The sequence below is a fragment of the Cryptomeria japonica genome, chromosome 11 (assembly GCF_030272615.1).
Source record: "Cryptomeria japonica chromosome 11, Sugi_1.0, whole genome shotgun sequence".
NCBI classification, from domain to species: domain Eukaryota; kingdom Viridiplantae; phylum Streptophyta; class Pinopsida; order Cupressales; family Cupressaceae; genus Cryptomeria; species Cryptomeria japonica.
Genome location: NC_081415.1, coordinates 48,248,426 through 48,264,203, shown reverse-complemented (window position 1 = coordinate 48,264,203; position 15,778 = coordinate 48,248,426). Strand labels below are relative to the sequence as shown.

General features: G+C 38.7%; 1 protein-coding gene across 1 annotated transcript in view; it reads left to right on the top strand.

The window, feature by feature from the left end:
- LOC131076775 (glycosyltransferase-like At2g41451) overlaps positions 1–15,778 on the top strand; it is a 92,353-nt gene that overhangs the window by 35,380 nt on the left and 41,195 nt on the right. Inside the window, exon 4 of the mRNA XM_058014092.2 lies at positions 15,584–15,692. Coding sequence (XP_057870075.1) covers positions 15,584–15,692 — 109 coding nt within the window. The remainder of the gene's footprint in view (positions 1–15,583; positions 15,693–15,778) is intronic.

Genomic DNA, 15,778 nt, shown 5'->3' with positions numbered 1-15,778 from the left:
TCAACTCTTCCTCCTGCACCTCATTGTTCCACCCCCACAACACTAACAGATTTGATGTAAGCACCCTGGTTTAGATCCAAGTATATACCTCCTTGTTGCTGACCTGTTTAGCCAGTTTTATTTAGAAATCATCCTCTATGGATTCATGTGTTGTCTTGGCCCGTGTTGGTCATGCCATTCTTGTCTACAATACTTTGCACTATAAACAACATATTCCCACTACTATTGTGGAATGTATTCTGTTGGTTGCAGTTCAATATTGCATTAACATAGGGGAAGGCCCTTAGAGTGTATCACCATTGAAGTGAGCAAACTGAGAGAGTATAATGTAAATGTTGTGAGGGATGCAACATCCATAATAAAAACTATTTTGTTAAAGCACCCTAGCCAAAATCCAAGTATACAGCTCCTTGTTGCCCAGCCATGTAGCTATTTTTTATCTAGAAGTCATCCTCTATGGATGTAAGTATCTCCCTTGTGTCTGTGTTGGTTGTGCCGTTCTCTACTATATACTTCACATCATAACCAGCATATTTCTGCTGCAATTGTGTAATGTATTCCATAGGCAGCAGTTTCTTACTGCTCTAACATAGGGGGAGTCCCTTCAACTTTTGTCTGTTATTGTAGGAACAAATCACAGAGAGAGCATAGAAACAAAATGTTGCAGAGTGTGAGCATTGTGAGGGATGCAACATACACAACAAGATATTTTGTTTTCATCTTGATGATGGATCACATGATCCAAAATGTTGGAGCAAAACAAATTTACACAATAATTCCAAAAGCTCTCTAATTCATCTCCATGGATTGTGGAAGAAAAAGGCCTTAAATTTTTTTCTTATTTGAGGATTTGGTTATATACTATGTTTAATGGTGTGATGGGGACAAGGACAGGGGGATGACAATTTGAGGGTTATTTTGTGGAGATGATGGGAATATAAACATATATGAGTTTTCTTGTGGGCAATAGGGTTGGCTAGAACACAAGACTCAACTAAGAATGAGGCATCAGAGGTCTACCAACAAGCATGACAAGATGGAGAAGTCTGAAACTCTGACTGAAAGAAGGGAAGAGTGGAGTTGGAAGAAAAAACATACTCATGAAGGGAAAACACACAATAGATGGAAACAGGGAAGACACAAGAATAAACCTGATATATATAGACTTAGATTGATTAGTAAATGAGACATGACAAGTTTGTCCCACTCAAAATTGGTTGTCCTCAGAAAGAGTCCTATATTCTGGATGATAAGCCATAATATCATCAAATAGTGAGTTTTGGCCTTTAGGTTTTGGAGCCTCTACCTCCTTATATAAAAAGGTAGGTGTTGATGTGTTTTTCATGCACAATGCAACACAGATTGAAATACTAAGTATTCTATCCTCTCTAGAACAAAATCCGCCCAAGTGCTAAATTACATGATCAAATGGGATGACTCCAAGGTTCCGAATGTCAGGTCTTGATGTGCTCTTGGATAGACTTAGTTGTTTGATGTGATATTGTTGGAATCACAAGGTGGATTCACGTCGAATCTTGAATGCTTGAAATGCTGCTGGAACATGGGAAACTAACTTGATTTAAGAAAAGAGGAAAAGGGATAGGGTTTATGAAGCTAATCTAAGCCTAGAATGTAAGAGCAATGGACAATCTTTGGTGGGACTCAACTAAGCTTTGCTTTGACATGCAGCGAACATCTCCACAAGGCTAGTGCAATCTTCTAGGGATAGCTTTATGATTTTCAAATCACTACTACAAGCATAAATACCTTAAAGATGAAGCATATCAAAGATGGAATAGCAATTGAAGTTAAGCTTGGCTAAGATGGATCCGGTTGACTATGGAAGACACTTTACAATCAGCAAGGTGTTAGTAGTATGGATGTACGAATTTCACCATTGATCATGCACAAAGTTCTTTCATTCATTTAAACAACATGAAAATCAAATGAGAAGTAGAGACTATGCAAATTGCTGAATCAACATATGAATTTCACCATATCTTCAATGAAGTTTACATACTTCTTACAACTAAGTCTTGGCAACAATCGTTGTCTTCTCTTCCTACTCTACTTTAACTGCTATTTGCTATCGAACTCTTAACTATTAATTATTCACTATTAACCTTTACAAATGAAGAAGTGGAGCCTTATATAGTGCTCTCATTACAACGAAGGGCTAGGATTAAATCCACATCAATGGCTGAGATTAAAAGATGAAAACCTTAATTAGGGTTTATTACACCCATTACAAAGCATTTAATGCTTGACCAATGATAGATTTACAACAAAATGGACACATGTCCTTTGGAAATTCAACCAATAGATGACAAGGGTAGGTGTATCAGACTTTGTGCCCATGTGGTAATTGTCCTCTTTGATGGATGAGTCAGGTACATTGAATCTAGACCCCTTATCTTGAAGTGATGTGATTGGATAAGTAATGACTAGGTGCCACCTCAGCTAGCTGATTGTAACTCATCACAAGTTGTAAATGAATGGACATATCTCTTGATACATAACATTTCCAAGCCCACTCATGAATGAGACGATGGTTGGAGACGTTCCCGAATTACATCATCTTCCAACTTTTATTAACTCTTCTGAAACTATCTCTTTTCTCGATCTCCTCCGCATCTGCTTCCACCTCTGCTATATTGGCGATGATTCTTGGATTTCCAGAGGAAATTCAAGATTGTGAAATATCTTCCTTTGGCACATGCACTCTCATATTTTGAAGCCCTTCCTTTGCATTGTGGTGGATTGATCTCCTTCATCATTCATTCAATCACCAAAACCTGAAAAGAAAAACATACTTGTAAATGAAAATGTAAGAAATTATGAAGGGAAAATGTTAACGCTACAGTCTTGCATTCCTAATTGCAAAAAATCAGAATTCACAAGTTAGTTCTTAATTAAAAAAAAACCCTTCACTTTGATGAATTCTATCTCTCTTGTTTATAGAGTTATGTTCCTTTTTATCCCCATCTTGGATTCCATATACTTCCATCTTCTTCCCTAATGAGTTGATCTTGATATCTTGGGAGTTTTTGTCACTGTCAAGTCTTTCTTCTTGAATGCTACTTGTATCTCTCTCTCTCTCTCTCTCTCTCTCTCTCTCTCTCTCACTTGGATCGTAAAGTCCTTCTCATTCTTCTTTTTTCTTGCAATCATTCATCTTTGTCGAAATCTGACTCTGTGATTCCTTCCCAACTTCTGATCTGAATTTAGATTTATTATCTTAAATTACGTGGTTTGAATTGCAGAATGATCTTATTTTCCTTCATGAATCTCCTCCTCCCTAGTATGGAATTCACTCCTTATTTGCATAGCCTTGCCTTTGAATGAAATTCGCCCTTCTGAAAATTATTCTCTGTTTACGAAAGAAAATCGCTGCTTATTAAGAGGATAGGTCGAATGAGATGGTTGAAATGATCAACCATCTTAAATAGGCATTGATTTTAAAGGGAGGCGTCTCTTGGTTTTTTATTTTCCCATAAGGCCGACTTGCTTCTCAATTTCATTTTAATGATTTTGCAAAATTCAAATTCCAATGTGGGGAGGCCGACCTGTCTTACAATGTTTCCCAACTTCTGATCTGACTTTAGATTCATTATCTGAAATTACGTGGTTTGAATTGCAGAATGATCTTATTTTCCTTCTTGAATCTTCTCATCCCTAGTATGGAATTCACTCCTTATTTGCATAGCCCTGGCTTTGAAAGAAATTCACCCTTCGGAAAGTTAATTCTCTGTTTACAAAAGAAAATCGCTGCTAATTAAGAGGATAGGTCAAATGAGATGGTTGAAATGATCAACCATCTTAAATAGGTATTGATCCTAAAGGGAGGCGTCTCTTGGTTTTTTTATTTTCCCATAAGGCCGACTTGCTTTTCAATTTCATTTAAATGATTTTGCAAAATTCAAATTCCAATGTGGGGAGGCCGACCTGTCTTACAATGTTTTTATTTTATTTATTTGAATTTAAATCCCATCAGTCATGTTTCTAATGGAATGCCTCTTAAGAGTTGGCCTTTCCTCTTTCTATTGGTGCCAGCTCATGTTATGCTTGTCCATCGTGGAATTCGGCCAGCACAAGAAGTTCATACATTTGGAGGGCCAAAGGAAGTGCTGAGTGTTTGGTCACGCATTTAGGTGGTCAAAGGAAGTGGGAGGAGAAGGTTCGTGCTTTGAGGGAGATGAAGGAAGTGCCAAGTAAAAGTTAAAGGTTTTAAGATGGCATTGACAATGCCTTAAAAACTTTTTGATCTCCATCCTAAAGTTCGTGGGGCCCAAGCATGTGCCGCGGTAGTGGAGGGGGTCAAAGATAGTGAGTTGGAAGGGATGCCGTGGGGAAATGAATGGTGAGGGATACCATGGTGGAAGGGGTTAAGGGGTGCGGGTTAGGATAGGATTGGGGTTATAAATGGTGGTAGAGGGAGTTGAAGGTAATGTTGAAGGTGGAGGATGGAAGGGTAGAAGGGAAGTTGGAAAGGATGGAAGAAAGGTAGGAAGTGGGGGTGAAGGTGATAGGAAGGAAGTGGAAGGAGATGGAAATGGGAGTGGGAGAAGAAGATGGAAGTGAGGGGAAAGGAAGTATGTACTAATGGAAGGAAGAAATGATGGAAGGAAGGGGGATGAAGGAGGGAGATGGAAAGATAGACGGAAGGAAATTGAGAGTGAGAGTGGATGGAAGGAAATGGAAGGGATAGGAGATGGAAATGGTAGCAGATGGAAGTGGAAGGAAAAGGTGACTGGGGTATGAGAACCCATTGGCAGTGCTGGGAGAGGCAGGCTGAAGAGTTAGGAAGGCAAAGGAAATGACTAAGGGAGGGTCGCTGTTTTGACATCCCAAAGGAAGTGCACTGATTTGGGGGGTCAAAGGAAATGAGTGAGCTGGATCAGGGATCTAAGGGTGCATTGACAGTGTCAAAGATACCAACTATGCTCACTCATCAATCAGTTCAAGGCACTTCAAATCGCTGCAAGGAGATTTCACTTAGCTCCATCACCATGATCTTTCAATTAAAGTTCATCCTTACCAAGCATAGAGACTCCATCACTTTGACAATTCTCCAAACTCACCACTTCTTTTCTGATTTTGCAGGCAAAGGATGATGATCGAATGGAATGATCATCATGAAAACTTTCATTTCGTAAGCCTTGAGATCTCACTAATGTTTGTCCAACTCAAAGAGAGAGACTTGACTTGATTACCTCTTGGCCACCTAAGAGACTACACCTCTTCCAAATGAAAGGTCTTAATAGCTAAAGATACTGCAACTATCCTAGAAAGCAGAAAAAAGTGGGGGTCCCCATTTGCAATGGGGTGATGTGTGAAAATGTCACAATAGCAGGTCAGCTTGGTCTTACAGTTGAAACTAGAATAGCCTTTTGTGTGTGGCTTTGAGTGGCATCTAGATTATTACCCTCATAAGCACTAGCTTCATTTGTTGATTGTTTAGGCATATATCAATCATCAAATCAAACTTTCTTTCATCCCAACCAGGCTGTGATCTGAGTTTATTCTCTTCTCTTTCTATCATGTTGTTGTGCTTTACAATGGGTTTTATAGAAGATGATTGAGTCTTTGTCCTCTCTACAAATTGACCTTGTTTCTTGTAATGTCTCCCTGTTATGGAACACTGAACTGCCAACTTTTGCAACCTGCTTGTTCTTTTAATTTAAAATATTATGTTATTTTGAATTTAAAAACTAGACGGGAATTGCAGAAGGTATTGCATCTTGTTTTGAAATGTCAATGTTGAACAAGCCATATTTTTTTGCATTAAATATAGTTCTGAAATAATACCAAAACTCTGCAACTTGAACTAAAATTTCAGATTACGCTTTAGTTTGTGAAGTTACAAATCTGGTGTAATAGAATAAGGAATAGGTATGCAGTATGTTTGACAATTTAGGCTTAGGCATACCTAAGTGGTGTCCTTTGAGAACTGGATGTAGAAAGGCTTTCTTAGCCAGTTGTCTACAGATCTGATATGGAGTTAGCAGCCAACCAGCTCAATCAGAAAACACTTGAAATTCCTCCGAAACTGCCCCTAAAACCAACCAGAACTGACCAAATGTTGATATTTGAGTTAGACACCTCCAGTAGTGCAAAATGGTACCCAAACCCAAGGTGATAGTAGTCAGTAATGCCTTCAATATGTACAGCCTGCTTTTATCAAGGGAATAAACTGGAAATGATTATTTTTTGTTGTTGTTACTCTGCAACATCCTTAAAAATCTGCGGATAGGAGTTCTGCTCCTGTTTGTGAATGAGAAACTATCTTAAAGCCCCTCTGAACAGCCATAAACTGATTTCAACAAACCCCGATACTGCCCAAGAGTGGTCGGCCCAGCACAAAGCCTGCTCACTCAGAAAATCCACATCAAATGCTCTTGGGTCTTCAAAAACAGATGTAAACTGACCAAATCTGCTGGTATTAAATGAATCTTGCAAACCCAATGCCGAAATGCAAAGAGAAGTCACTTCTCTTTGCTCCAAACAAGCCAGCCAAAGAAAGGGTTGGCCTCACAAGCAAGCACCTAGCTCAGCCACAACCAGCAAAATTTCTTGAAAACTGATTTTCCTTTGATGCTTCAATGAGATCGCTGAAGTAGAATCTCCCTACACACCCGGAAATGATCTTCCACAACTACATGTGTGATGACTTGTGAAGGGTTTCGTCCTCACAAGCTGCTCCAAACCCTAGGGTTCGGCCAAGCTCCTCTCAAGAGGCCAAAGGAAGAAAATAGTTAGCCAAAAACCTCTCCAAAATGTACTCCAAAAGTTGCTTTTTATTAGACTTCAAATCCAAACACCTGTTGTGACCATTTCACACATCGCCCCATTGCAAATGGGGACCCCCTCTTTTTGCTCGTTTTTGCTTGCCTTTCGCTTTGTTTTTTAGGGTTTTGGTAGTTTGTCAGTTGTCTGGATTTAGGGTCAAGCCTTAGGGTTTCCTTTTCAACCTTTTCAGGCCAGAGTCCAGTCAGTCCTGAGAGCTTTTTTTGAGCTTCCTTTTGTAGGATGCAAATTTTGAATGAAATGAATTCGCTAGAATGGTCTATTTTCAATTGGCATTTTGAGTGCAGAGTCTTAAATTTGTCTAAGTGTTGATGATGAAATGTGAATTTTGTCCAATTGAGTAATTTTGACCAAATTTTGACCTTTTTGATATTTGATCCTGGGCATTGGAAATGATTTGTTTTTGCCTTGTGAAGTGATTAAATTTGTGAAATCTTGATATTTTGGCCTGTAGGAGCAAAATCGCTCCTGTCCCTCAGTGAAGGACTGGAGCTCGTTTTCAAATATCTTGCTATCCTTACAGGGTCAAGATGAATTTCGAATTGGAAGTGGTAGAGAGAGGCGTGATCTTTCCGTTGAATATAAATTGAAGAATTTCACGAACATGGAAATGCCTCCAGGAGTCAAAATCGCTCCTGTCCCTCAGTGAAGGACCGGAGCTTAAAATCAAATATTGTTTTGTCCTTGCAGGATTTTAACGACTTGATGATTTGAAGAGGTCCAAGGAGAGATGTTTTATCAAATGAATATAACTTTAAATGCCGTTATGAAGGAGAATGAACTAAAATGCCAAAATCGCTCCTGTCCCTCAGTCAGGGACCAGGGCGAAAACCATTGTAGCTCCCGTCCCTCTCCAAGGGACCAGAGCGAAGTTCTTCATAAGGTATATTCTGGGCAAAGATCAAGCAAGTTTTATGTTTGAAGGCAAGAAAGGAGGTGAGTCGAATCCGTTGAAGATAATTTTTGAAGGTGATAAAGTGAAATGAAGCCTACAGGACCAAGATCGCTCCTGTCCCTCTCCAAGGGACCAGGGCGATACAATGATAATGTTGCCTTTTCTTCAAGTCCAAGGCACTCCAAGTTCGGACATAAGGTGGCAAGGACGTTTTAAAGCGTCTCAATCAAACATAAGGCATCAAAGGTCACTAAATCGAAGGATTTGCAATAAAATACCTAATTCGCTCCTGTCCCTCTCCAAGGGACCAGAGCGAAATTCTCATAAATGCCTAGATTTCAAAAGTTTATCAAGTATCAAGTGATTAAGAAGGATCAAGGGACTTTATTCTACACGATAAAAAGTAATTGCAAGTTGGTCGAAATAAGGACTAGCTCAAAACGTTGAAGTTCGCTCCTGTCCCTCAGGAAGGGACCAGAGTGATATTGATTATTTTGGCCAAATCCTTCCAAAACCACGTTAAGTCAAGGTTTTGCAAGGTCGCACAAGGTCAAAGGTATCTTTTGAAGATGATATACGAAGGTTCCAAACGTCAAAATGCTATCAATTAAGCCAAGGAACTTATATCGCTCCTGTCCTTTGGACAAGGACCAAAGCGATTTTCATTAAAACACTCATGCTCCTTCAAAATCAAGACAATGCAAAGATAGGCAAGATCGAGGACGTCATTTGGAAGGTAATGAACGAAGGACAAAGGTTAAGAGATTGCAAATTTGAGTCAGGACACAAAGATCGCTCCTGTCCCTCTCCAAGGGACCAGGGCGATATTCCTCTAAACATCAAAGTGCCTTGTAGAATTCAAGTGAAACGAGAGTGGAATGGAAGAATAACACTGTTTGTCCCTCACAATGAAGATTGAAGTTCGAAGTTACAAAGATAAAGGAGAAAACACTAGATCGCTCCCGTCCCTCTCCAAGGGACTAGGGCGATATTTGTTAAATCACTTATTATCCTTTGAAGGTCACGTCAAAGCAAAGTTGCACAAGGTTTAAAACATCATTTGGAAGGCGATACAAGGGAGGTGAACGTTAAGATGTTACCAATTTAAGCTTGAAATGGAGAAAACACATGGATCGCTCCTGTCCCTCTCCAAGGGACCAGGGCGATGATCCTCCAAACATCAAAACGCCTTGTAGAAGTCAAATGAAACAAGCATAGAATGAAGAAATAATGTTATTGTTCGCCTTATGATGAAAATTGGAGATTAAAGATGCAAGATCTAAGTGAAAACATCTAGATCGCTCCTGTCCCTCTCCAAGGGACCAGGGCGATAATGGTCATAAAGGGCACTCGTTCACACAAGCAAATCAATCAAGCTCGAAGAACCCAACGAAAATGGCAAATTCAACGTGGAGATGGAGACTTTGAACGTCAAAAATGCAAGAATCAAGACCAAGATGATGGATCGCTCCTGTCCCTCAGTCAGGGACCAGGGCGATGAGGTTTGCATTTTTTCATCTTTAAATTTTGGCACTCAAGCACATTTTTGAATTTATTTAAATGCTAAAAAATTCGATAAGTTTGAAAATTCAATTAATTAGCATTTAAATATTGCGCTTGACATTTATTAATTATTTTTTGCCTTTGTAAAAAAAAATAAAAAATCGAATTTATTAAATAATAATAAAGGCATTTAATAATTAATTATTAATCAATTTAAAAAATTAAAATGGAGCGCTTGGATTTGGTTTATTTTATCAAGGTCGGCCATTATTATTTATTTAAAAAATCGTTTTAAATTGCCTTATTAATTACCAAGTCGGCCTAAGTGAATGGGTGGTATGAGCGCTTATAAAGGGGAGGTGAGAATTGTCATTTTCACATCATCATTTATCATCTCTTACATGCGATCTTGAAGGAGAAGTGCGAGTTGTAGTTAGAAGTGCGAATTTATATTCAAAGGTGGTGCGAATTTCATCAAAGGAAGACGTAAACATCAATCAAAGGTGGTGCGAACTTAAAGCTTCATTTTGTGCAAGCTTGTCCAAGGCATTGGAGATCACATCAAGGACATATCAAAGGTGGCGAAGTTCCTAATTTGAAGAAGAGATCACGTTGAAGATTATCTAACATCAATTTTGCCTAGGCGATTTTATTCATTTTGCATTCTAGAGTTAGCTCTCTAGTGAGGTATGGCGATTCGGTTTTATTGTTTTAATTTTAATTTTAGATCGTCATAGCTTAAATTTTGAATTCCAGCTAGCTCGATCGTTTTTTAGGAAATGATAACTCAAGGACTTATCATGATGTTTCCTAAAATCTACTCTCTAATCTACGTTATTCATTGCAAAATCTAGTTTCTTATTGTGAAATGTTGTGTAGGTATGGCGACCCCTAAGGCGGGAGCATCCACCAGTCGTTCAGCTCTTATGAAAGAAGATCAAAAGACTGAAGAAGTGGAGACAAAGATCGTGTCGAAGTGGAGCAACATTGGAGATACCAACTTGGGTAACTTTAGCACGAAGAAATTTCGAGAGGTCCCTTACATTGGCAAGCCATCACCTGTCGCCCGGAGAATAATCGAGAGTGGCATCATTAAGGCGGCCGGCTTTCCTCCAGCTGTTCAGTGTCATGAGTTGATGATCGAGTGTGCTCGTCATTATGATCCTCAGTCCAGAATGATCGTGTCCAATGAAGGAAACACTTTGGCGTACCTTTCAGAGGAAGCTATAAGTGAAGCTTTCCATCTTCCAGAACACAAGGACATGATATACAAGAGCATAGAAGGAGCCAGGTCAATGTACGAAGATGATCCAGATGCTTGTCTAAGCATAATTAATAAGAACTGGTTACTCAAGAGCCGTCCCCGTCTAAGCAAGGTCCTGAACACACCGCACAGGATTGATTTCTAGGAGGAGCACAGAGATTTGATCACGATGCTCAACCGAGTTACAGGAGCCCCTCACGCCTTCTACTTTGAGAAGTGGATGTTCTACTTCATCCAGGTGATTGTGCAGGGAAAGGGTACGATACATTGGGCTAGGATGATTAGCCATTGCTTAGACGTACAGTTGAGGAGACTCAAGGCTACCAAGTCCTTCCACATGAGTTCATACGTCATCTATGCATTGATCAGGAGTTTTGAGTACGCAGGACTACCTCATAGAGGAGTGATTGGAAGAGGACTCGGCGAGGTCAGAGCTTGTGATTCCTATGCCTACTTGCATCATCCGCCAGGAAGCAACTACAAGTTAGTTAATGATACCTTCATGATGAACATCACAAGGACGTTGCAAGGTGGGATTCACAACAGATTGTCTCAAGATGCACAGGAATTGGTGAAGAGGTACGGTGCTTGGTTTATCCAATTTCCGAAGTTTACTTATATTAGAGTGCATGGATGTCCTTTACCTCCATACATGTTGCCGAGATATCCGACAGACAAAATTGTGTTACTTGAAGTAACAAGACAGTTGGCAGCGTATGCGAAGGCATTCAGACACAGACATGGGAATGGAGTTCCAGTACCTATCATTTTGGACAATTTAGTTGAGGTATGTCCTAATGCTTTAGCCATGGATGACGCAGAGAAGGAGTTAGCCTTGTATTCTTTTTCATCTTTTGCTTTGAGGGAAAGCTTTGATCCACATGGACATTTAGAGGAGACAGTCGATAGGAAGTTTAAGCATGAGTACCAAATAGAAGATTTTATGATGAATCTCTTAGATGATCTTGAAGTGAAACGAAAAATGCATTCTAGATTGCCTTTGGATTTCATCAGGAAATGCAGGATTTACAGAGTGGCCGACCAAGCACAGGACAGTGGCAGACATATCCAGTTATCCTATGATCGAGAAAGTAAAACAATAAGGTTGGATTGGAATGAGCCTGAGGTCGTGGATCTAGATACTTTGATGGCTCCAGTCTTGTCTTGTACTCGCAGATGGGTTGACGTACAGCATCAGAAGTTGAGAGAGCAAGGCATAGCTATGACTTTCACTTTGGAAGAGAAACCAGCCGAAGGTGGAGCTAGTGTGAGTGAAGGCAATCCTAATCCTAGAAATTCAGGTGAAGGTAATTCGATGTGCCAGTGAGGGCAATCTCCATCCAAGAGGTTCGAAGAGGAAAGAGAGACCTGGAAAGAGAGAATCTTCCAAGAAGAAACAAGAGGCTAACAGAGATCGATCATCCGGTACTTAGTCTTGTTCACACGAAGTCACTCTTAGGGTTAGACTAGATTAAACCTCTTTCAAAACCCTATCCTTTTGTTATTTTTGAAAAGCTTCTTAGTTTAGTACAATCTTAGGCTTTCGGAAGCGTAAGACCCCTTGAGGATACAACAAATCACATCATACCACGGTGAGCTTGTCCACACGTAGAGACCCTACTAACCAGAACATTGGAGTCATCCTAACTGATCCTTCATGCGAATCTTCAGCAGTTAGAGACTTTATTCAAGAGAGGATAAGATGCCTTTAGGTATTTTATTCTGTGTATGATGGTGTACAAAATACACGTCAACAACACCCTAATTAGGGTTTCTTTCTCAAGTTCCCACTTTAAGATTTTAATTAATTTCTAAAGTCTCATTAATACCTTTTCTCTCTCCATCCTAGTGCCCACCTTTGCTTTAGCTTAAGTTTTATTTAATCTTCACTAATACCTTTTTCTCTCTCCTCAAAGGCTGCTCACTCTCTCTAGACTTAGTGTACTTTGGAGGAGTAGAACTTTAGCTTTAATAAATTTTTAACTTGGCAACTTCGAGATTTGTTAAATAATAACTGATACCTCTCGTTTCACTCGAGCAAACCATCTGAACCCATAGAAAACTAACACAATCATGCGTCCTCTATCCATTACTTTAGTCCATGAGGACCTGGTGATAGACTAACCCTGAGTGGCTCACGCTGGGTAAGAAGGGGCATTTCCTGATCTCCCTCAAGTGATATCTAATTACTTTGTCATGGTACTGCATAAAACTAAAACATGCAAATTTGTATTTTGAACAGATAGGCTAGAATTTGGAAAGATTACCAGGATCACCAGCTCTGATAGCATTTTAATATCCTGGGTCAAAACAATAATGCAAATCTAATTCTTAGCCTTCCACAAATACTTATCATTTGATTAACACCATCTGCCCTAGCATTCAATCAAGTCTTAGATAACTTGGATTTAAAACTACTATGTATACATCAGCAATATCATTACATTTTAAATAGAAAATGACAAGAATTCTGTATTTTCTTATTATAATGAATGGAAAATAACATATGAAATCTTGACTTCTGTCTTATCATATTAATGTTTGTACTATATTTAAGAAGCTCTGCAATGTTAGTAACTACCATAGCAAATTCATACCAACAACAATGGTAAATTAGATCAGTACAATATAACTAATGAAGCTCAAATATGATTCTTATATGAGACTGTCCTTTAAGATCACTACGGTTTTCATCTTAGGGTTCAAATCACACAAGGAGATAGATAATCACCATCCAAATCACACATCATAGAATTATCTACCAAATAGTTTACTAGAAACTAGCATCATATTACAAGTAAGCAATATAAGGGGTAAAATACTGACATATAAAATTCCCAACTCTACCTATGAGGGTAGCCCAAACAATAAAACTTAGAAAACCACGAGAATGAATCCCAACAATGAACATGTGTGAGAAGTTACAGCGAGACAAGCTGGGTGGCAGCTGAAAAGACAAGTCTTAAGTTTAACACAATGGGGTTACTCCATAACCAAGGTAAGTAAAGAGAAGGATAAATTCAACTGTCAAAATCTCTAAGACGCTACTCAAGACATGAAGGTCAAACTAACCCAAGGATTGTTTAGCAGAAAGCACCATTTCGGTCATTAATCATATAAAGATATCATCCATATGGCTCACAAGAGAAGATAATATTTGAAATAAAAACATTACTCATATCAACATCTCAATTCCATATGCCAAGAATTATGTGCAATCATTTTAACATCATTGATCACTTCCATAGACATGCAAGCATCTAACTCATTCCTTCGTATACATTTTAAATCAAATAGTTCACAAGATTCACGTTGCAAGGCTCACACATTGGTCCATTGGGACACCAAGTACCATAATAGAGCCAAGCTTCCATTGAACTGTAGAATCGTTATCCAAGAGCTACAGAACCAGTTGTTATGATTGTCTTAGGGTGATTTTCTGAGGAGCCCTCCATACATTTCCAACTTACTAAGGGTGCTAACCTTCAAGAGAGATATAAAGGAAAAGTTCACACATAGTAGTATGGTGGGGAATGTGAATTTGATTGTACCATGTCCCGTCCCATTTTCAACTCCCATTCTCACAAAAGAGGATTTTCCAGGCTGTCTATACTGTTGTACAATCTGCCAGGGAACTCTACTTGATATATCAGTCCCATAGTGCTAGATTGTAGACCTTCGGCTGTTAGGTGTTGCTCTTAGTCATATTTGTTTTGCATAGATACTTTTGAGGCTTTATTTCCCTTTCTATTGTGTTTATAGTGATATAGTGGAAGCTGGTGGCACTTGGGTAGATGTTGAGTAGAGAGACCATCTAGCCTTGTCTTGTACCCTTGTGAGTGGGTCATTCTTGGATTGTTGAGCTGTGTTAATATCTATGTTCTGAGTCCCGACCCTTTATTTCCCTGAAACTGACTTTGAACTGAGTGGAGAAGATTTAAACTTTTATTTTGAAATTGCTTAATATAGTAAACATGTTAGTTGAAAGGTTTCTGAAAAGTCATAATGATAACATATTAGCTATTTGTAATTATTGTCTTGAAACTTACTAAATAGAAACTAATAGATTCTATATGATGAGGGCAAGTGGCAATTTGAGTTTAATGTTGAATGAAATTGATTTGCAACTTTATGTGAGGTAATTGAAACAATGTTTATTTGAACATTGAATGGAAATGTTCCTGGTGTGCTATGCATTGTAAATTACGCTGTGTATTCATGGAAAAATGACTTACAGAAAGAACTTTTGGCTGTTAAGTTGCCTAATTAATGTGACATTTATTTATACACGTGTCAGAATCATATATGAAAGTTCTATGTGTTAGTGAGGGCACTGACATGATTATCGTTCTATCATAGTAAGGCCACTGGTATTATTATTCTCTTGGCATTTGTGATGTTACTACAGGGCATGTCCTTGGTTGTGTTGCATGATTGTTTCTCTTGATTTTTACCTTGATGATGTTGCTCTCCATCTTTTTGAGGTGTTGGTGAGAGAGATACCTTGAAGGTATTACTCTCTTAGGGAGCACTCACGTTTGTACATGTCTATTGCCATTTTTTTGGTAATATGTAGAGTGTGTTACTTAGAGATGTGAGCCACCTTCCTTTAGGATATGTAGTCATTTCATCCCTTTCTTATGTGGCTGCCAAGATGTCTCCTCCATGTGTGTTTGTTAGGTCAGGTGGAGTCACATGTGGTGATGACACCTGTGTGTGCTTGTGCTTTATTATGAGTGATGCATGAAAACATTGTTGGATGCATTTAGCTGAGTTTTGTTGTTTTTGAGCAACACCTTTTCACTTTTTCTTTCTTCTCTTCTTAGGGAGTATGATAGTACGAGGACCTTCCATTCATTTTCTTTATCGTGTTCTGAATAACTATTCGGACCTTGAAAATGTATATGTAACAACCTTGTGGGGTTTTTCTAGTAGTATTTTTTTTTAAATGTCCTTGAAAATGTTTCTTGGCATTCTGGGTGGTTACTATCTTATGTTTGAAACATTTCGCATCTATATCGTATAGTCTATATAAATCACCCCAATGCTGGTTCTTTAGTTCCTTTGTATGCTGTTGAAAGAAGAATAATCTGCTTCCTTGTTCTGTTTTGCAGTCGAATTTGGAACGAGACATGGCTTTCAAGCTTTTTCTATCGGCCATGCAATTATGAACTCTTTGTGAAACAATCACTTAATATGGAGATGGCAATTGTAATGGCAAGGGTATGCAATTATCTCCTGGTTTTGTTAGCTTCGCTATATATGTTATTATATGATTTACTTCATTGATTATAATCTTCGAAATATGG